At 43.0% G+C, this 20932-nt stretch overlaps 1 protein-coding gene across 8 annotated transcripts in view; it reads left to right on the top strand.

Annotated features, from left to right (window-relative positions):
- The first annotated feature begins 327 nt into the window (after positions 1-327).
- The window catches only part of Znf827 (zinc finger protein 827), a 150277-nt gene continuing 129672 nt past the window's right edge, over positions 328-20932 (top strand). For 7 of the 8 annotated variants that reach the window (XM_048813472.1, XM_048813474.1, XM_048813475.1 and 4 more), the window contains exon 1: positions 329-19210. In XM_048813472.1, the coding sequence (XP_048669429.1) occupies positions 18091-19210 (1120 nt within the window). In that variant the 5' untranslated portion in view covers positions 329-18090. Of the gene's footprint in view, positions 19211-20932 lie in introns of all 8 variants that reach the window. The other variant, XM_048813471.1, reaches the window with a different exon arrangement.

Raw genomic sequence — 20932 nt, 5'->3', positions numbered from 1 at the left:
CAGCACAATTCACAATAGCTAAACTGACCAACCTAGACGCCCTTCAGTGGATAAAAAAAAATGTGGCATATGTACACAATGGAATATTACTCAGCAATAAAAGAGAACAAAATCATGGGATTTGCAGGTAAATGGATGGAGTTAGAGAAGATAATGCTAAGTGAAGTTAGCCAATCCCAAAAAAACAAATGCTGAATGTTTTCTCTGATATAAGGAGGCTGATTCATAGTGGGATAGGGAGCAGGAGCATGGGAGGAATAGATGAACTCTAGATAGGGAAGAGGGGTAGGAGGGGAAGGGGGGAGGGGGTGTGGGGTTATTACAAAAAAAAGAAAGTGTGCCGCTTCCCAACTTGCACAGGTATAGTACCTTTGGTGGAGATCCACAGACACACCTATTGCTCCTTGAGGCTCCTTGAGGCCTTTTGCATTGATGAGAAAACACAAGGACAAGAGAAAATACAAGTAATTTGAATAGGACTTGATGGTCTCCTGAGGCTGGAATCACAGAAATCTTTGATAAGATAAGGACCTGTTAAATAGATAAATATGTAAAAACTACCCAGAAATGAAGAAGTGTAAACAAGAAGTATAAGCTTATTTTTAATAATCTATATTGAGTTTAGTGACAAAACTGGTACACGGTTAGTCCAAATAATTAAAATTGCCTGTAAACGTCTCAAGTGTGAATGTCCCCTCATCCCAACTTCCACCTCCAGAGAGAACACCTTAATTAGCAATATTTAAAAATATGAAATATGGGTGGGTGCATTTCTGCAGAGTTGGCTAATGTAGTTGAAGTCCTGAATTCAGTGCAAGGGTGGCCACATTGCTCTGGGAGCTGATGACATCACATCTCTGATGTTGAATCCCAGGTTGGATGCTTTGGTTTCAAGGGGGAAACTGACAAACTACCCATCAGAAGGGAGGCAGCAAGGACGTTGTAGGCTGTTAAAGTCATCTTATGAGGAGTTCATTACGGAGGCAGTGGGAGTGCTTAATTTGAAAAGAAGAGTGGGGGCGGATAAGAATTGTGCTCGGTATCTACGTTCAAATCTATGAAGTTCTGTTGAGTGAAAAAGGGAGGAACTTACATCGAATTGTCATTCATCCTAAATTGTCAGCTCACATTCGATAACCGGTGTGTTATTCTGTTATTCGTACATTTATTCATTGATTTCACCAGCGGGAGCTGAGTGTGTGTCAGGGATTAGAGGTTCCTAGAGCTGAGCAGAGCCTGGTCCCTGCTCTCAAGAGCCAAGTGGGCAGAGAAAGAGATGGAAACACAGAAGTCTGATTCAGCTTGAAAAATATTTTCACAGACTTGTGAAATGCTGAGTGGAAGACGGAGACAAGGCCCAATAGGGTAGAAGTTACAAAGATAAATTTGATTTGATAAGATAAGGACCTGTTGAATAATTTTTAAAAATGGAACAGTGATCTTGTGCTTATGAAGAAGTTGGCTCAACCACCTGTCGGGGTGATTTTTCAAAGAACTTCTAGTAATTCAGGATAGAGTGGGGAGAAGTGTTAAACTCTAAATTTATCTAATAGTATGAAAAAGAATTCTGTGACGTAAATGCTGCTTTGCTTAGTTTCTGTTATAAAACTGCATGCATGCTTCTGCCTCAGGAAGCACCTCTTTCAATATACTGCACTGAGCACCTTTTGGGAGTTAGAGTATATGGTACAACACATAAGGTGGAGTGATAGAGCAGTGACATCTTGAGCGTCCAAGAGCTGTGGTTCCCATGTGCTGCTGAATCATTAAGTTCTGAGCATGTACCTGCTCAGAGAAGTTCTGTGGAACACAGTCTCTGCCAACAGTGCTTTCACATGTTGACACAAAACTATACAGAGGATAAGTACAAATCAATATGCGAACAAGTGCAAGAGATGTACTATGAATTTGATACATAAATGTTGGCAGAAATGCAAGTAGGAGGGATGGGCATAAGATCCTCCATGGACATAGAGGAGTGACATCCCAAGCGCCCTCAAGGAATTGATGGATTCAGATGTTGAGAAGATTCCAAGCACAAGGAATGTCATTAACCCCAAGCAGATGGGAGACTGTAAGAGAAGGGGCTTCCCTGAACCGCAGGGACCAACCTGGTGACATAAGGATAAGAAGCAGGAAAAATATGGCAGGTGCTGGCCCAAGTGATAGAGATTGTGATTGCTAAATTTAGAGGTTTGGACGCAACTCAGAAATAAAACTGTAAAAGGGGCTGGGGCTGTAGCTCAGTGGTAGAGCACTTGCCTAGCATGCATGAGGCACTGGGTTCGAACCTCAGCACCACATAAAAATTAACAAATAAAATAAAGGCACTCTGTCCATCTACAACCCCCAAAAAATTTTTTTAAAAAAGAAATAAATTGTAAAGTATGGTAGCTTCCTGCACTTTAATAAAAATAGAGAGGGAGGGTGATGGCCGAAAGAAAGAGAGGCCCTTTTCAAGTAGAGAGGCCTCTTTGGAAAACCAAACTAGGGTGAGTGGCAGTGGATGTGACCGGCTGGAAGGGCTGGTAGGGGAGCCCTGCCCTGTGATGGGTTTCTGGGGGCTGGTGCTGAAAAGGTATGGCCAGGACTCACCCCTTTCTTACCTCCTGGCTCCTGAATAATTAGCAAAGATGCAGTGCCTCCCTTTGAAGGGCATAAAGCATGTCCTCTTAAAAAAATGTGTGTGTATCTTACATATATAATAAAGCATAGTGATAAAACAACATCAGTAAAACTACCACCCCGTCTAACAAATTTCAACACTGAAAAATTGAACCTCTCCGAAGGGTATTCTTCTATTGCCACTTTTGTCCCAACACAAGTTCCCGTTACCGAATGTGTCTATTTATTGTCTCTTTTCATCTTCTCCATAGCTTTGCTGCATTGCTTGGCTTCACCTGTCTTGGAGATTTATAAAAGTAGTAGCATGCAGCAGGCCTTCTGCAGCTTGGTGTTCAACAGTTGCCTTTCTGGGATTTATCCGCGTTGCTGTGTGGAGCTTGCTGCGTCTGTTTCCACTGCTAACGCTGCACTGTAGAAACACTGCCATGGAGCTTGGCTCCTCTTTCGGCTGTTCTGAGCAGTGCTGCTGTGTGCATCTCACTGTCCAGGCTGGAGGGCTAATTTCCCTAAGATGCTGGTTCTCAAATAATTTGGTCCCAGGATCTCTTTTCCAGGACCCCTAGAAGTTAATGAGAACTCAGATGTGCTTTTGTGGATATGCACTATCACTTTAGAGATTAAAAATGAGAGATGCAGCATTTGCATCATTAAAAATGATGGTGATCTATTACATTTAAACTATAAATAATATATTTTTAATGAATCAAATGTGTTTTTCCAAAAAAATCAAAAGAGTGAGAAGAGTGGCATTGTTTTATATTTTTGCTATAACCTGTAATGCTTAGTAGAAGACAACTAGATTCTCTTTGCTTCAGTTGCTCAATCTACTCCAACAGGTGTGGGGTGGAGTAAAATCTAGCTTTGTACAGATATGTAATAGTCTGTTCAGATAACTGTGGATATTCTTTGAACTACATCAAAACTCAAAAAGAGGTAGCTTCTTGAAAGTGAGTTGTGATGCTTCATCCAAACACTTCAAAGTTGCCTAGCACGTGTGAGGCCCTGAGTTCAATCCCCAGGACCACAAAACAAAAACAAACAACCCCCAAACCAAAACCAAAACAGTTCAATGAGTGTTCTGTGTTCTCTTACATTAGAATCTACTAGACCGTCTTATGTTTTGAGTAGTTCATCATGCATGTAACATCCGCATCGGACACTTGGGAAAATACTGGTTCCCTGAGTTATGCAGAGCCACTAAATATGGGTGCATTTCAATTGTACAGCATAAAAATTGTTAATATCAACAGAAAAATTACCTGAAAAACCTTTAAGTATTATATTGGGAAGCTGTCATTCACAGCATAGAATACAAATTTTTCCAAAACTTTAATGGTTACTTGAAAGTTTGAATCTTCTCATTGGCTAAAAATACTGTCAGTTTTTCCTTGAAGTACCAGCTTTGTTTTATTCATTTTCAAGAAATATTCATTTCCACATTTGAAATTTGTCAGTTACTCTTTATTTTGAAAGTGATGCTGCGTGGAAGAGTGGCGAGCTCAGCCCCTGACCCAATGTCCTTTTCTCACCATAGCCAGCAGGCTTCAGTAAAGGCAGAAGTGCTTTATGCATGTTTCCTTACATGTATCAGAAAGATGTTTGCTCAGGAGCAATCTGCAATAAAATTAATAATGTCTTTGTCAAAGACATTCTTAAATAAAGCCAGCAGAGTTTTTCTGTTTGCCTTTTGTTTGTGTTTGTGCATTAGTTTTTGTTGTTGTTTTGCTGTGTGTAGCAGCAACAAATACAGTGACTACGAGTACGATTTAGTGTATCTGCCCTTGGTATGAGCTAAAGTGTTAATAGTTTTTTTTCTATCATTGCTTTTGTATCTTTGGCATAAATGTCAACAGGGTGAAATGGCAAATGATATCTTACTATTATTATGGAAGTAACTTTGATCTCAGGGCCTCAGAGGCCCCTGGGGGTCTGTGGACCACACTTTGAGAACCACTACTGTTAGGTGCCTACTCAGGAATAGAAACATCAAGTCTTGGTGTGTGTGTGTGTGTGTGTGTGTGTGTGTGTGTGTGTGTGTGTTTGGTTCTTTAGCTTTAGTTGGTAATGATATCATGCAGCACAATGTATTGTCACTGAAGAACTCAAAAGGCAGAGAACCCTGAGGATGAAGCACAGTTAACTTATAACTGCTTCTCACAGCTTTTGTTTAAAATAAAAGTAGTGTCTTAAATAAACTCGTTGGTTAAATTACCTTTCTTCTCTGTAAACACGTAGGTAACAGTGTCGATCTCTGAAGATGCGCCATGTTTGTCTGATGGCTTCCTGTTTGGAGGAGAACTCCTTTGGTCACCATGGACAAGAGATGGCTAAGGTTTTCACACCTGGGTTGCTGTCCTCACCTTCCATTAACCCACTCACTCAGGAACCTGGGTGAAATTCAAACACTACTCCCTTCGCCACCACCATTGAATTGATCACCAAGTTTTATTTCAAAAATAGCTGCAGAATTCATCGTGCCCAGCCCTTGCCACTGCTATAGTGGATACTCTTACTATTTCCCATAAAGAATTAAAACAGTTGCCAACCTAATTCCCTTTTGTTTTGCTTCAATCTCACTTTCTCCTTCCCCCACCCCAGCCCCTATAATCCAGTCTTCACACTGCCACTACAGTAGACTTTCTAAAACTCATACAATCCAGATAATCCTTACTTAAGATCTTTTCGCATTCCCTAAAAGGATGAAATTTGGATTTCTAGATTTTGAAGATGCTTCATCAACTGAATCTCCTTTCCTTTCACCTCCTGGATACTCCTTGATCATTCATATTGAATTATCTGTTCTGCAAATCATACTTACATTCCCTTACCTTGATATTGCTTTTTCCCTGCTTCTGGAATGTCTTCAACCCATGCGTCTGATCTCCCTATAACATCCAACTTCACCTCCAACACTGAGAAGCCCTTCCTGTTTCTCCTCTATCCCTACCATCGTCCCACCTGGCAGAACTAGGTGACTCCTTCCCTGGTCCCCACAGATGTATCACCGTAATCTCTCATATGCATAGTTCCTTACTTATCCATGTTCTCATTGACCATGGGCTGTTTTAAGGACATTGGCTACTTATTTTTTTAGTGCCTTCTTGCCCATAACACTATTTGATATGTAGTAGGTACTCAATAAATATTGTTGAATAAATGAACAGAGAGAAGAGTTAAGAACTGGTCACAAAAGCAAAGAGATGGGAGATATTCTATAAATATTGTTGAATGAATGAAGTCAAGAATGGGTCACAGAATCAAAGACAGGAGGTGTGCCATACATGCTGTTGAATGAATGAATAAATAAGTTAAGGTTGGATCACAGATTCAAAGGGTTTTAGGAGTGGAAAGGGCTTTGGAGACCATCTCCTGTTGTCTTCCTTTTTCAGAAATGAGAAAATGATTTCCCTAAATTGTGTGTCTGGACTGGGTAGGAGGTGAAGGACAGTGCCGTGGATGTAGCCTAGAGATGCCTAGAGAATGTGCTTCCGAGGACACTTGCCCAGAGGAGCAGAGGCCACGGCCTACACCACAGGGGACACCACAGTCTAAGTATAAGAGGGAATGTTTGTGGTTGGAAGTCTGGCACATTCCAGGCTGTGGAGTCTCCCCCTGCTATTGGCCGCTACGCTCTTTCTGTCCTCAGACTGTGCCAAGACTGTAAGATTTTCCTGATGACTGGGCATATTCTGCATCTGGATTCCATGTTCATAACAACCAGAAGTTTCCTGTCTCTTTGGTTGAGGTGACTGTGATATAGCGCTGGGGAGCAATAGCCATGTCCTGGGGTAAGCCCTACTGTGTAAAGCCACAGTCTACTCTTGAGATTCCTAGGTGGATTCCTGGGAGGAAGGGAAACTATTATTCTCTAAGTGCCAACTTGATGCCAGGTGCTTCACTTTCAAAATTCTCATCTAGCTTCAGAATGACCCTGTAAAATTGCGGTTAATAGCATCCTCCTCTGTGAACACAAATGTAGGATTCTGTGGGAGGGTCTGGGGCCAGGGCTTGTGTCACTCTGTTTTGCCTTGCTTTTTCATACTCTATAAATAATATTTTCCTATACAAAACTTCTTGTGGCCTTATTTTTACCAATTTGGCAAATTCATGAAGTTTCATGTATTTACTTGAAAGGAGAACCTCTAGTTGCCTGGTTTAGTGCTACCCATGTTTTGCGGTTTACAACCCTTTGGTCCTCCCTGCAGGCCCACCATGGATAGGAGAGGGAGCAGGTGTTTTTATCTTACTTATGGATGAGGATCTGACCAGTGAACACAGACTCTACCATATCTGTTTGGTTCCCAAAACCCTGTCTATGGGTTAATATATAGTAGGGTCTCCAATTTTTGTTAGATAAGCATCAGGAGTTCTATGGCTCTTAAGTTCCAAATTCAGGTTGGAGTAGAACCAGGTCTCAGAGTCTTATCCTGGGTTTTCGCTGCTGTGCCATCTTGCTTTCCCCAGATCCTTGAATGGAAAGGCACAGGGACAAGCCCTTCCTCTGATCAGTTCATGTGGGACTGGGCAAACCCTCTGATCTGGCTGTCAGATGCATTTCTACACATCTCAACAAGTAAAGGTGGCCTCTTTGAATAAGATCTTTAATGTTTTCTGCTTCTTTTCCTTTGCATACTCAAGATGGGCCTTAAAATAATTTCCTATTTACCTGACACACCCAGGTCAAATGGCTAGAGAAAGATTGAGGAGCCTATAATGGATTCACTAAGGAGCCCCACTCAGAGGATTCCTAATATCATCTGATACTGTGTTTTTCCAAAACTAAAAAAAAAAAAAAAAAAAAAAAAAAATTAAAGCAAGGCTGTGTTGGTAGGTGTGTGTTGGTGTGAGGGGTGGGGATGGGTTCATAGAGCTGTGTCCTGCCCTGGACACCTCGGAGGCGTAGCGTTCCTTGAGGTGTGGTTTGTAAACCACTCATCTATTCTACTTCTCATGTTATACATGAAAAAAAAAGAGGCACGGAAGTGTTTAATGACTCATGCAAGTAGCTACATTAATAGGATGGTGCTGGAACTCATAGCCATACATCTGAATTTTCCATACTGTTTTAAAGCATTGCTCTGCTTTTATTACAAAGGAAAAGTACCTGTTCTTTAGAGCCGGGGTCGGCAAACTTTGAACCGTTTTTTTTTTTTTTTCCCTTTTCTGCAGTCCCTGGAGCTGAGAATGGTGTTTATATTTTTAAAGATTGTTTAAAGAAATAAGCAACAACAACAAAAACAAAGGGGCTATCACTGTATGCGCTTCTCAAAGCAGAGATTTACTCAGAGATTTGCTACTGCTGATAGTAATGTGGAAATACAACAAGATTTTTTAAAAAGGGCTTCCTCAAAGTAACTTCACAACACATAGATTTAAAACACAACCTGATTAGTTGAGTATATTTATATCAAAAAACTTCCAAACTTGTGTTCCTCAAATGAACTTCTTTCAGTTGCCCAATACATTTTTATTCTTCTTTTCAAGTACCAGTTATTCACGGAGGATAAGCTGGTTGACTAAATTCTGATAATACGTGGGAGATGTAGCTGAGGAACTGCAGACAGTCTAAAAAAGAAGTGGTGTGCTTATTCACATACAAAATCAGGGTTATGGACTCCTCAGAGGGGAAGAACAAAAGGAACTGATGTATGCCTGATGCGAGTGGTCACTCTGGGGCTGTACATATGCATGCCAGAGGGGTTTTTTGGTGTCTTTCTTTTTTTGGAGCATCTACTTTGCGGTTGAAGCTTATCTAAAGCAGCAGTAGAGCATATTTCTTGACCTCAGCCTCACCACTTGATGCATTTCCAGAAGCATCTGAGCTTTGTTGGGAAGTGAAATGTCTCCTCTGGAGCGTCACTGGTGCTGACAGTGAACCCGAGGACAGCGCCAGGTTTCACTCAGGTGGAAGATCTAGCACAGTGAAGACCCCAAACATGCCTGAGGAATGGCCGAGAAGAAAGGGAAGCCAACCCCAGGAATCTTCCAAGGGAATGAAGAGGATAAAGCCCCTGGATTCTGAGCTGTTAAGGGGGTGTTCATTTAGCTGAAGCATATCCTGGCCCCTGGAATTACTTTGTTGGTTGATTGTTGACTTTGTTAATTTTTATGGTCTTTCTGCCTCTCATCCTTGACTTCTTATGTGTGTACCAGAAGATGGGCAGGGAAAATAAAAGAGAGAAGGAATAAGAGTACATTTGACTGCTTGATAGTAGCCTTGGCACTCAGCCTGGGAGGGGTAAAGCTTAAAATCGTTGGCTTTAATGAGTGCCTTAAGTTAAGTTTGAGTTAGGATTTTTTTTTTTTTTTTGGTGGTGGTGCTGGGGATTGAACCCAGGGCCTTGTACATGGGAGGCAAGCACCCTATCAACTGAGCTGTATTCCCAGCGCACGGGATTGTTCTTGTCATCAGTTGTCCTTTGGTGCCATGGATTCTTGTGCATGGAGAAAAAATATTCTCCCACGATTTTGTGAACATGTGGGGCTGGAGTGGGTGGGGGAGCTGCCTCCTCTGCATCTTCTGCTTAATATGTATTTAAGCGCCAAATGCGAAGCAGTTTCATTTCTTTTCCCTTGCTAAGTGTCTTATTTCGCTTGGCCCTTTTGTTTCTATGTATATGTGTAATAAAGAATAATAAAGAATTTGGGCAGACAGAGGATTACGACCATAAGCTTTGTTACAAAAGTGCACCATTTTAGTGTTCTTGGTATATGTCCCACAAAGAAATTTATCATTTTATGTGTAATCTAAAATTTCCATAGGTGGTCATTTATCTATCTACAGAGCGCTGTTTGTTAGGCTGTAGAAAGCATTATGCTATTATTAGGGCTTTCTTTTCTGGTTAAGTTCTTCTTTGATCTATTAAGGATTTCCTGGTAATTTCAGTAGTTTGGTAATTTATCGCTCATCTTGAAACAGGTATTGGTAATGTTAAGATGAAAACATTTATACAAGAGGAAATAAAAGTCAAGGAAGCAGATAATCGACCGATTTATCAGCCTTAGCAGACAATTTTTCTGATAACGACATGGTAGCCATGGTAAATTTACTTCTGATTGCTTGAGGGGACAGATTCTATATGCTTTTTGTAGCATGGAGGTACATGAAAGGGTGAAGGAGCAAGTAATCAATCCGTGGACTAACCAGTATCGTTTTGGTCTCTAGATTGGCCTTTTGGCAAATGGATTCAAGCTATAATTCGAACTGTCCCCTGGTCATTAATTTGCTACAACATATGTAAGGACGAGTATATGTTTATTTATTTTGTTTAGAGATTTCTGAGTAGCTCTAGAAGGCCTCTCTTGCTAATGTCTGTTTTTAATCTTTCATTTGAAAGAAATATGACTAAAATTTAGAGATAGGCGGAAAAACGTGTTAGTCCACTCACAGTTCTTCAACCTCAGGATTTGAAATCGAGGGGAAATTGGTCATTTTTGTACCATCATGCCCAGCTTAGGCGAAGACGGCATTCCTAACCAAGGCTACGGTTGAGAATCCGGAGGTGAAAAGACTCCAGAGAAACATCTCAGGCCTTTGTCCAGATTTATGTGGCCTTTATGTGACTTTTAAATGGACTCAGGAGAGTCCTTCAGTTGTAGGGACCAAGGCAAATGCAGTGGTGTTTTTTTTTTTCTTTTTTATCCCACATTTTTAATTAATGCATTATAGTTGTACATAGTGGTGGGATTTGTTGTTACATATTCATACGTGAACATAATCTAACAATATAATTTGGCCAGTACTCTTTCCAGCACTTCCCTTCCCCCACCCTACCCAGCCTTTTATTTTACCATCTCCCTTTGAATTTCATGAGATCCATTCCCACCTTTCTTTTCCTTTTTCCTCTCTAGCTTCCATATAGGAGAGAAAACATATGACCCTTGACTTTATGAATTTGGGTGATTTCCCTTAACATAAGGATCTCAAGTTCTATCCATTTTGCTGCAAATGACTTAATGTCATTTTTTCTTTATGGCTGAATAAAACTTCATTGTGTATATATGTACCTGTTTCTTTATCCATTCGTCCCTTGATGGACACCTAGGCTGGTTCTGTAGTTAGGCTATTGTGGATTGTGCTGTTGTAAACAAGGGTGTGCGTGTCTCCCTGCTCTCTGCTGACTTCAATTCTCTAGGATAAATCTTGAAGAGTGGTACAGCTGGGTCTGACATAATACTTTGGAAGGCTCTCTCTCTGGCTGCTGGTTGAGGCCACCAGGGCAAGAAGGGGAGGTAAGGAGTCCAGTGGGAAGGCTACTGCTGTAGTCCAGGCCAGGGAAGGCAGAGATGTATACCAGGGGGTAGTGACTGAAATGGAGAAAAGTGGCCAGATTTGGGATGTATATCCAAGGTAGAAAACCAACAGAATCCATGAATGATTTAGAAGGGGAGTATAAGAGAAAGAGAAGGGTCAGGGGTGGCTGCAGGGTTTTGGGTCCAAGCTGTCGGAAGGAGGGAGGACTTGCCATTTATGTGGAGATGAGCAAAAGCTTAATGGAGGAGCATGGCCAGTTCCGTGGCCATGGAGGATCTGGCCCTTTCTGTGAGAATACCAAATCTAGTTTAGACACAGTGGAACTCACTTTGAAGATACGGAGTGATGAGTTCATTTTCATTACCTTTTTTTAAAAAAAAATCCTGGACGTTCAAAATAATGATTGGAAGACACAGCTATGCGTGGAAAACTGACCCTGACCCAGGAGTCCCCTCTGCTGTCTCAGCGTGTGTCTTCTCCCCTGACTTCCTCTCCCTTCCCCGGGCCCTCCCAGCACACAGCACCTTTCCCCCAGCTGGCCTGGTGACAGGAATCTGGGTGTCTTCTCCACCCTGGCAGTTTTAAATAACTAGCAGTTTTTAGATTTTCTTCCTGGCCACACTGACAGCCGTTGGGTGCCGCGGGCATCGATGTGTCCACACCGTGGTCTCCGAGTCTGTGTCCTGTGGAGCCGATTGCGGGCTGTGCGCTGACCTCCGTCAGTGGACTTGGAGTCCTGAAGACCCCACAATGTCCCTTAGTGGCAGGCAGACCTGGTGTGGGAAATGTGCTAAGGCGAACAAAGGGACAGTTTAAAAACTGGCAGGTAAAACCAGTCCGAATGTGGATAGATGTGTTTTATGTTTCACATCATAAAGTTGGATCAGAACGGCCCGCTATGCAGCAGAAGAGACCTTTATGAAGCATGATGGAGGTCACTGCTTTTGTCTTCCTGGTACCTCTCCCCTCGCCTTTCTTCTCTGACCCACATTGAGCCCATTGTAGAACCGCCCTCTGGCTTCAGTGATAGGCCCAGGCAGGGCAATGTGACCTCCAGCCCACCAATCAGAGGGGGAAAGACCTTTCTCCAGTGGAAAGTCATAGAGGGTGACAACCCGGAGCCTGTGGCAGCCAGGCTTTCAGTCTCCTGGGAAAAGTGACCTGAGAGGGAGAAACTAGAGGCAAATGGTGCTTTTGACATCCTATCTGATCCCAGCTCCATTGTGCCCCTTCCATTGTTTGGTACAAGAACTGAGAAAATTCCCTTTCTGCTTGGCGTAGTCCTGCCGGTCCACTGCCATTTGCCATCACAGAAGCCCTAGCACCTCTACTACAAGCAGGGCTTGAGCCAGAGCACAAGGTGACTAACTCACAGCCCGGCCTCAAGGCATTTATGATCTGTGGCTTGATTTCAAGTCCAGCAAGTACACTGAGATAATTGGTAAAGTCTACCTTTAAGGAATCAATAGGTCATGTGTTTCTAAAATGCGAAGAATTAAGGACCTAAGAATTTTTTCATTGAGGTCAGTTATTTATTTGGCATTCTTAATTCTTCACCTTTTAAAGATACACCACCTAATATTGGCGCTCTCCACCACCGGACAGCCTGTCCTTTCTGATAGTTTGCAGAGGAGCGAGCCTGTTTAGAAATGATTTCCCAGCATCTCCCATTTAAATCTTCATCTCTTGAGGTGCACTTCCGAAGCCCCCTGCACCGTTGGAATTAATCCTGTTGTGCTCACACACCTGTGCTCTGTTCCTTTGTCGTGGCACAAGCCCTTGTGAATAGAATGCTCTTGTGACCCTCGCCTCCCTGTGGATTATAAACTGTCAGGTCAGAGACTGTTGGGCATCTGAATCTCCCTGTTGCTGTGAACATCTCCCCGAACATAGCGTTCAGTAAGTGTTTGAATTATATCCATTATTAGCATTGATTTTGTCAATAACTTTTGTATACGGCTCTTTGAATATTACAAACCACCTTTTTTTTTTTAAATTGATCAAGTTGTCCTAAAGTGTAGTTGTATGATTTGCGGCACATGTTACAGGTAATAATTGCTAATACTGGCCCACGTGTGTGGCCTTGAAAGCTAGCTGTAGACATTCAGCTGTAGTTGTGTATTAGGTAGGAATGGAAGACTTGGAAGATTTTTAGATGAAAATGAGCCAGAAGGTTTGTTGGTAGGTGCCAGGTAAACACATCTGGTGGGTGGGGTGTTGGAGACGTTGACTGTTGATTATGAGTCCCAAGAGGTTTAGTCAGCCCTGAACTCTTTAAAACCTGCTGGCTAGATTCATGTGGACCCTGGTGGCAAGGGTGTGTAGATAGATTTAGAAAAGGCACTTTTAGGTCTCCATCTACCCTTGCTTCAACCTAAGCCAAAAGACCTGAAAATTAATAGGTGTCTCTTTCTTCTATATTCTTATTTCTCTCTCTCTCTCTCTCTTTTCTATATTCTTATTTCTCTCTCTGCCCCGATCCTTCTGAGTGAGGATTCTTTGAGTTGAGTATTGCTCCAGTCAAATGCATCCAGTTAATACTGTCAACCAAGAAGGAAGTGAATGGCAAAGGAACTCTTCTCAGAGAATGTGGGGGTAACTGTGGATATTGGGTACCCACTTGCTGCTTGAGAACTGAATTATAAATAAATGTGCTAGGTAGTAGAGTTTTGTTTTCCCCGATAGAAAAATATTCACGACATGGAAACAAAATTTCATTCAGTGTGTTTTCATGCTGCGATGGCACCATTTTTATTCTTAATTCTCCGAGTTGCTGATTTTTAAAGGGAAAATACACATGCGAAGATAGACTATTGTGTAAAACTCACAAGAAGCAGTGTGAACCCAACAGTCTGGAGACAGAGGTTGTTGTAAGATTAGCAATGGAAATAGCTTCTTTTTCTGAAGGTTAAAAATAATGTATTTACTAGAAGTTATTTGCATTGGCCACTTAGAGGCCTCCCGGGATGCCTTAGTTAAGAAAGCTGTGAAATCCACAGGAAGCACTTCCAGGACCTTTTGCTGCTCTGCGATTTCCTAGGAAGACTCCGTGCTGGTTGACAGACAGGAAAATGGAGGTGTCTTACTGCTGGGATTTCTCAGATGGCGGCAGAGAGAGGCGAAAGGCGAGGCTTGTGTGTCCTGAGGGTTGCTGTGTCCGGCAGCCTTGTCCTGGAGGTTGCAGAAGAGCTTCCTGGTGAGCTTCCCAAACAGAGCACCTGTTCCCAAGATGTGGCGTGAAAGGTGCAGGGTGCCCTGAGGGGTGCTCACAGCAGCTGTATCAGAGCATCCTCCACGAACCCCTCCTCTGTGAAACGGAACATGAAAACAGAGAGGAGCCTGGCAGACAAAATAAATTCGTCAACATAAATAAACAATATTTCTGGGAGAAAAATCCTTGCAGTTTTGTGAACTGAAATCATATTATTTGTACCTCTTCTGATTTTTCCTCTTCACAACCTTACTTATCCTACATTCATTTTTCTCTAAGCTTCCTGCACCTTTCATGTGACCTCATGGGATGCTGAATAATTTTAGATGTTTCCCCTCAAATTTCTGCTCTTGTTTTTTTGAGTCCGCATGCTAAAATTCTTTGATGGTTTATTACTCGGATAACTTTAATTTTACAAAAAGCATCTTTGGAAAAGTGACTAGTAGAGTATTATGAGTTTAAAAATACACACACACACACACACACACACACATATATATATATATATATTTTTTCTCTATGTGTCCAAGTTTTCTGACAGTCCCGAGGAGTGTGCATCTCAGTGATTACATCTCAAAGAATGGAGGAATAGATGGTTGAGAAAAATGCAAGTATTTCCGGGGACATAAACCGCTCTGTGTAGGAGATGCTTTGGTTCCTTGCTTATTGGATTTGGGTTTGTGATTTGGCAAGGTTGGGAAAATTGCCTGAACCGTAGATATTAGTTGTCTGTATCATTCTAGAACATTCGATGTCCCCGAAGCTGCATCGACAACTTCTTCAGCTTTCGGCACACTCACTGCCTCAGCACGTTGGGAGGGGGACATGTGGCTCCCTGAGGGTATGGAGGGAGTTACGAAATTAAGCTTTGCCTTTGGGACTATGCCTGTAGATGTGCTAAATTCTTTAGGCAGTTGAATCACCTTGTGCCCACAGCAACAAAGAAGATGCCGCCAAAAGGGACTGGGAGGTTGGGGTCCTGGAATGATGGGTCCTCACCTCTCCATGGCTTATCTCATGACGGAGCCTGCATGCTGCCCTTATCCAGGAGAACCCCATGCTGACCTCTGACTCAAGAGTCTGGAAGGCTTGCTGGGTGGGAGGGCAGGGATGCTGCTCAGAGCTCTGTGCAAGTGGCCACAGGGAAGTCCCCTAGCAGGTTGGGTGACAAGTTTTGCCGAGAGCTCCTGGGCCAGGAGTGCAAAGATTTTGGATTCTTGGTTCTGGCCTTAGTTCTTAGTGGCTATGTGGCTCTGATTTGATCAGTAAACTTTAGTGTATTTAACAGTCGGAGTAAAATGACAAAATCGGACGTGTGCTTGTAACTTTATGGTTCTCAAAACCTGACTTTATAGACCTTGTTAGCAGCCATTTACTGCACTGGTTCAGGGCCAGGCTTAACTCTCTGGATCTGACAAAAATATAATATACAAATATTTAATTTGGAAGCATATATGTTCCCGTTCTTTTATTTCATGAGTATCAATAAAGATCAAAGAAGAATGATCAATTAATTCTTGCTGGAGTGATTTTTAAATCTTTTACTTCTTTTGCTATTTATAGTAGAATTCCCATTTGATTCTTTGGAAGGATGCTATATTTATCTGAAATCAAGAAAGGTGGTTTGCTAAAGAAACGTAAAATTAGCCCTGTTGTTAAAATTGATGTTGACTGCTGGATGTTTAGTGAAAAAGCATCCCTCCCAGGAGAAGCCATTGGGGAGCTGAGGAGTTTGGGGTCACCGCCAATTTCAGAAGAGATGAAAAATCTTGAAATCAAGTGGGCAGAGGGAAATGTGGCAAATCTGAAGGAACCAGGCTGGTTTTAACAGAGAAAATTCAATTTTATCTGCTTTTTCCCAGCAAATTCCATTTGATATTTTACATTTTCTTGATAACTTAATAAAGAATCTCAGGAAAGAGTTGCAGAACTTTAGCTTAGTGAAAGAGAATTTGTCATTTGTGACATTTCTTCTCTAAATAGCATGGGAAGATCAATGTATTAGCTTGTAGTTCATGCATTACTAGCTCTAGCTGTTTCTATTCTGAAAAGAAACAGCCTGTGATGTGGCAAAACCTGGCACAGTGAGGAATTTGGCTCAGTCCCGAAACATTCTTTGAACTCTGCCAGAGAAGCAGAAAATAAAGCACAATCCCTGTCCTCAAGGAGCACCATTGTAGGAAGGAAGCCAACAAGAGACAGATACTTTAAAGTGATATGAAATGTGAAAAAACTATAAACAGAAGAAGAGAATGTCAGCTGTGCATTCCAAATATGCACTCAGGGCACTTCCTGAGTGTCACCTGAGCTGAGCCCCGCCTTCCCTCACCTGGGTTCAGCCTCCTGCCTGGGTCTCCCTGCCCTACCCTGTACCTGCAACCTGTTCCCACACAGCAGCCAGGACTGTCCTTTGGCACTGTAAGTCCCCTCATCCCGCTTCTCCACCCAGCACCCTCTCTGGCTCCCAGTTTTGCCAAATGCAGAAGACTCACAGCTCACACTCGCGAGCGTGTCACTCACACGCTCGGTCCAGCACAGCTGCACACTCACACCCACTGCCCTCTGACCACCCCTCCCATTGCTTTGACCTTCCCTCACTCCATTTGGCTTCCTTGATGTTCCAGGGACCCGTCAGGTATGTCCTTGGGGCTCTCACAATGACTCTCCACGCGGAACACTCGTGCGTGGACAGCTGCTCTGAGTGTCACCGCCTCGGTGAAGCCCCACCCTGTCCACTCTGTTTAAAATTACAACTTGCGTCCATTCTTTTTACCCTGCTCTACGTTTTCTGTTTTGTTTTGTTTTTCTCAGTGCTTATCACCCCTCTGGCATACTATATGATTTATTATTTATTAACTTTGTTTAACATCTGTCTTCCTCCTCCACTGATACGTAAGCTCCAAGACAGCAGGGCCTTAGTTTTTGTTTAATGCTGTTCAATCTAGAATACAGTCTTGAACAGTCTAGAACAATGCCTGACATGCGACAAGTATCCCGTCATTATTGGTCGAATGAGTGAATGAAGGGATTAGGAGAGACCTGAGAGTTCTAGGGAGAACTGCAAGGAAGAAACCCTGGAGCTGGGTGTGGAAGGACATTCCAGATGGGATTTCATGAGCAAAGACAGAAACGCAGCTGAGCTCCCAAGAGCTCCTGGACTGGCAGAGTCCACCTAGCTGGGGGCTGTGGGAGGGCTGGTGGCTGGTCGATAAATTAATGAATAGGAAATATCTCAAGGGGATTCTTAGTAGGGTGAAGGAACACGCTGATCACTGCCTCAGGGACATGGCAAGCATGTTGGTGATTGAAATCTTAGACCTCAAGCAAGTAGCACCCAGAACGTGGGCATGCTGTGGTGGCAGGGCATCGGTAATGCGAATGGCGTTGGCTAATAAGATCTGGTTTTTTATACAGTGCTCAACTGTTTGCAAAACATGGTCACATGCTTTTTAGGATGTAAGCTTCATAGAGTGAAGGGAGTCAGGCAAGTATTGTTAACATATTTGGATAAGCTTTTGAAAAAGTTACGTGCATCTTATACTGGAGGAAATGAAGCCTCAAAACCAGGTAAGTGACCTGCCTCTGAGGTCAGGAGTTAGAAAGTGAGGAAGCGAATTCCCACTGTCTTGTCTCACGGCCAACAGTTTCCCCAATCTACCAGGCTGCTCTTGAATTCTGACGCTCTACTGAAGATAGGGTACTCGTTTTTTGCAAGGGTTCCGTTTTGTTTCCCCATTCATTCAAAATAGCCATTTGTGTTGTTTTGTTTCACCTGTCACTTCTTCACCAGATTGTTTTTTTTATCTTTTCTGCTTTTCCCAACCAACTTACCCTGAATAATTACTGGAAAAATGAATACAGGTGGTACGTGGGGTGTGTGTTCCTCCGCCGGTTCAGCATCATGCCTGTGCCTGATTCAGCTCCTGACTGCTCTTCGGGCCCTTGCTGACTTTCATTGGGTTCTTGGGTGGAAGGGAAGGGAAGGCTTGCCATCATCTCCATGTGCTGCCTTGAGACTAACTTGTTGCTCACTTTGGAAGTAAACCCAATCTTCTTAATTCCCCCAGATGTTAGTAGGCAGGAAGAGGCGGAGGGAGAACTCAGTGAAGGAGAGCACTGGTATGGAAACTCTTCCGAGACTCCGTCAGAAGCATCCTATGGAGAAGTCCAGGAGAACTATAAGCTGTCTCTGGAGGACCGGATCCAGGAGCAGTCCACTTCCCCCGACACCTCCTTGGGAAGTGCCACTCCCAGCAGCCACACGCTGGAGCTGGTGGCGCTCGATGGTGAGGTCCTGCGAGACTCACTGCAGTGCCAAGACCACCTCTCCCCCGGAGTGTCTTCTTTGTGTGAAGATGACCCCCCAGGTTCCAATAAACCCCTGAGCAGCAACTTAAGGAGGCTGCTGGAGGCTGGTTCCCTCAAACTCGAAGCCACAGCCACGGCCAATGGCCGAGTGGAGTCCCCTGTGAACATTGGCTCGAACCTCTCCTTTTCCCCACCGTCCCATCATGCCCAGCAGCTCAGCGTTCTGGCCAGGAAGTTGGCTGAGAAGCAGGAGCAGAATGACCAATACACTCCAAGTAACCGTTTTATATGGAATCAAGGTAAGTGGTTGCCAAACTCAACCACCACCTGCGGCTTGTCCCCGGATTCAGCCATCCTCAAGCTGAAAGCCGCAGCCAATGCTGTTCTGCAGGACAAATCTCTCACCAGGACGGAGGAGACCATGCGATTTGAGTCCTTTTCCTCCCCCTTTAGCTCCCAGTCTGCCAGTTCGACCTTGGCAGCTTTGTCCAAGAAGGTCAGTGAGAGAAGTTTGACTCCTGGTCAGGAGCACCCACCTCCAGCCAGCTCTTTCCTGTCCCTGGCTTCTATGACCTCCTCAGCGGCCCTTCTGAAAGAGGTAGCAGCAAGGGCTGCCGGCAGCCTCCTGGCTGAGAAGTCATCCCTGTTGCCCGAGGACCCTCTACCGCCACCGCCTTCTGAGAAGAAGCCAGAAAAAGTAACCCCGCCACCTCCACCGCCACCTCCACCACCCCCGCCGCCACCGCCACAGTCCTTGGAATTATTGTTACTCCCCGTTCCCAAGGGAAGAGTTTCCAAACCCTCCAGTTCAGGTATGGAATCTTTTCTTTCCGTCATTGGGTAAGTCTTTGACTCTCAGCTGCGGGTCTGAGTTGGGGAAGGAATAAAAAAAAAAAAGCAGGAGCACAACAAATACTTTAAGTAAGCAGCGTAGTAAGTCTTTCATGTGTGTGTTACACAAAGACTTCACAAATAGCTTCATTTTTGAGAGATAATGAATAATCTTAGAGACATACAGTACTCCCTCCCTTTCATACAGTTTTTTTTTTTTTCCCTTACCAAGTTCAGGCTAGGTCCATACCAGATATATTTAATGGGGAAGATCAAAGCATCTTTGTCATGGAGTGCAAGGCATCACTGAACACAGAGGGAAAAAAACCAATGCTTTTGAAATAGTGGGCAAGGGAGCTCCCTGCTGCCTCTGTACAAATGGACTTTTGTATAATCACTAACTACTCTGCCCTAATTTATCACAATATACACTTTTATGTTAGCATTTTTATTATTACCTTTTTTGGGGGGTAGAATTTAAACCTTTTATTTATCCTATTCTATCATTTCTTGCCATTTAAGAACTCTTGAAAAAATAATGGTGAAACATAATCCAAGCATTTCTTGCAAATGCTTTATGTTGTTCAAATCCAATCTGAAGGAATGTGCATTGGAAAATCTGAATCGTGGGTTTTTCTGGGGGAGACCATCTTTCCGAAGGAGAGGTCACTGTCACATAGAGCCTTGGCATTCACAATTAATCATCCAAGGGAGAGATTTAGTCACTTGAGTTCTCACAATGGAAATGTCACTTTGTGTACTGGTATGCTTTAAAGCTGTGTGCGTGATAAATACACGTTTCTGGGGATGGAAGTAGGGGTTTCGGATGTCTCCTAAGGGATATCCTGTCGGACCGGAACAGGAAGTGGGCTGCGTGTCTGCTCATTGGTATAAACACCACCACTGTGTGTGTCTGGCCGACTTTCAATTATTTGAGACAACATTGGTAGAGTGCTTGGGACGGCACATACTGGCCCGAATGATCACAACTAACATCAATTTGATGTATTCATGACAGACTTCCATTTAAATGGCTGACTGAGCTGTATGCCTAATTATAATTACTTTAAAACTATATAAACAGCAGAATAGAACTAAGACAATGGGTATCTGGGACTTGGATGACTCTATTGATGCAAACCATTCACTCCTGAGTTTCAGAAGTGTCCATAAAACCTCGAAATGTTTATCAATTCTGAGTTTCATTTCTTGTAACTTCTCACCTGCCATCTGGTGTAAGAAGGAGAAACATGGATACAGTCAGGAAACAAGAAGAGGAGAGGGAGCTGGGTAGTATTGCAGTGGAATACATCACTCTGGATTTATAGAAATTTTATTTAGAGTGGAGGAGAGAAGGAAGGCTCTGTGTATATTCTCTGATTCTACTCATTGCATAAATGTATGAATGCTCTTTGCAATACAATTTTGTCTGGGCATTAGTTACTCGGAAAAGCTTATACAAATTTAATAATAAACTTAGTTGACTAAAGGCTTGGAAAGAAGTAATAAAACCATGTCTCCTGAAGGCCAACTTACAGCAGCTTTGTTACTTTAAAGTGGTCTCTGGAATAGCCAGCAATGGCTGTGAAATGTAACTTTTTCACCCAAATGATTAGAAGCATGTAAAGAGGAGAAAGGGGTCACAAGCTTTTTGTTTGTTTGTTTTGTTGTAGGATATGCACCCGAGGGAAAAAAAATGTTTT

This window comes from Marmota marmota, unplaced genomic scaffold, assembly GCF_001458135.2.
Source record: "Marmota marmota marmota unplaced genomic scaffold, marMar, whole genome shotgun sequence".
Classification (NCBI taxonomy): domain Eukaryota; kingdom Metazoa; phylum Chordata; class Mammalia; order Rodentia; family Sciuridae; genus Marmota; species Marmota marmota.
Note: the sequence above shows the minus strand (reverse complement) of the source record. Positions and strands in the feature narration are given on the sequence as shown.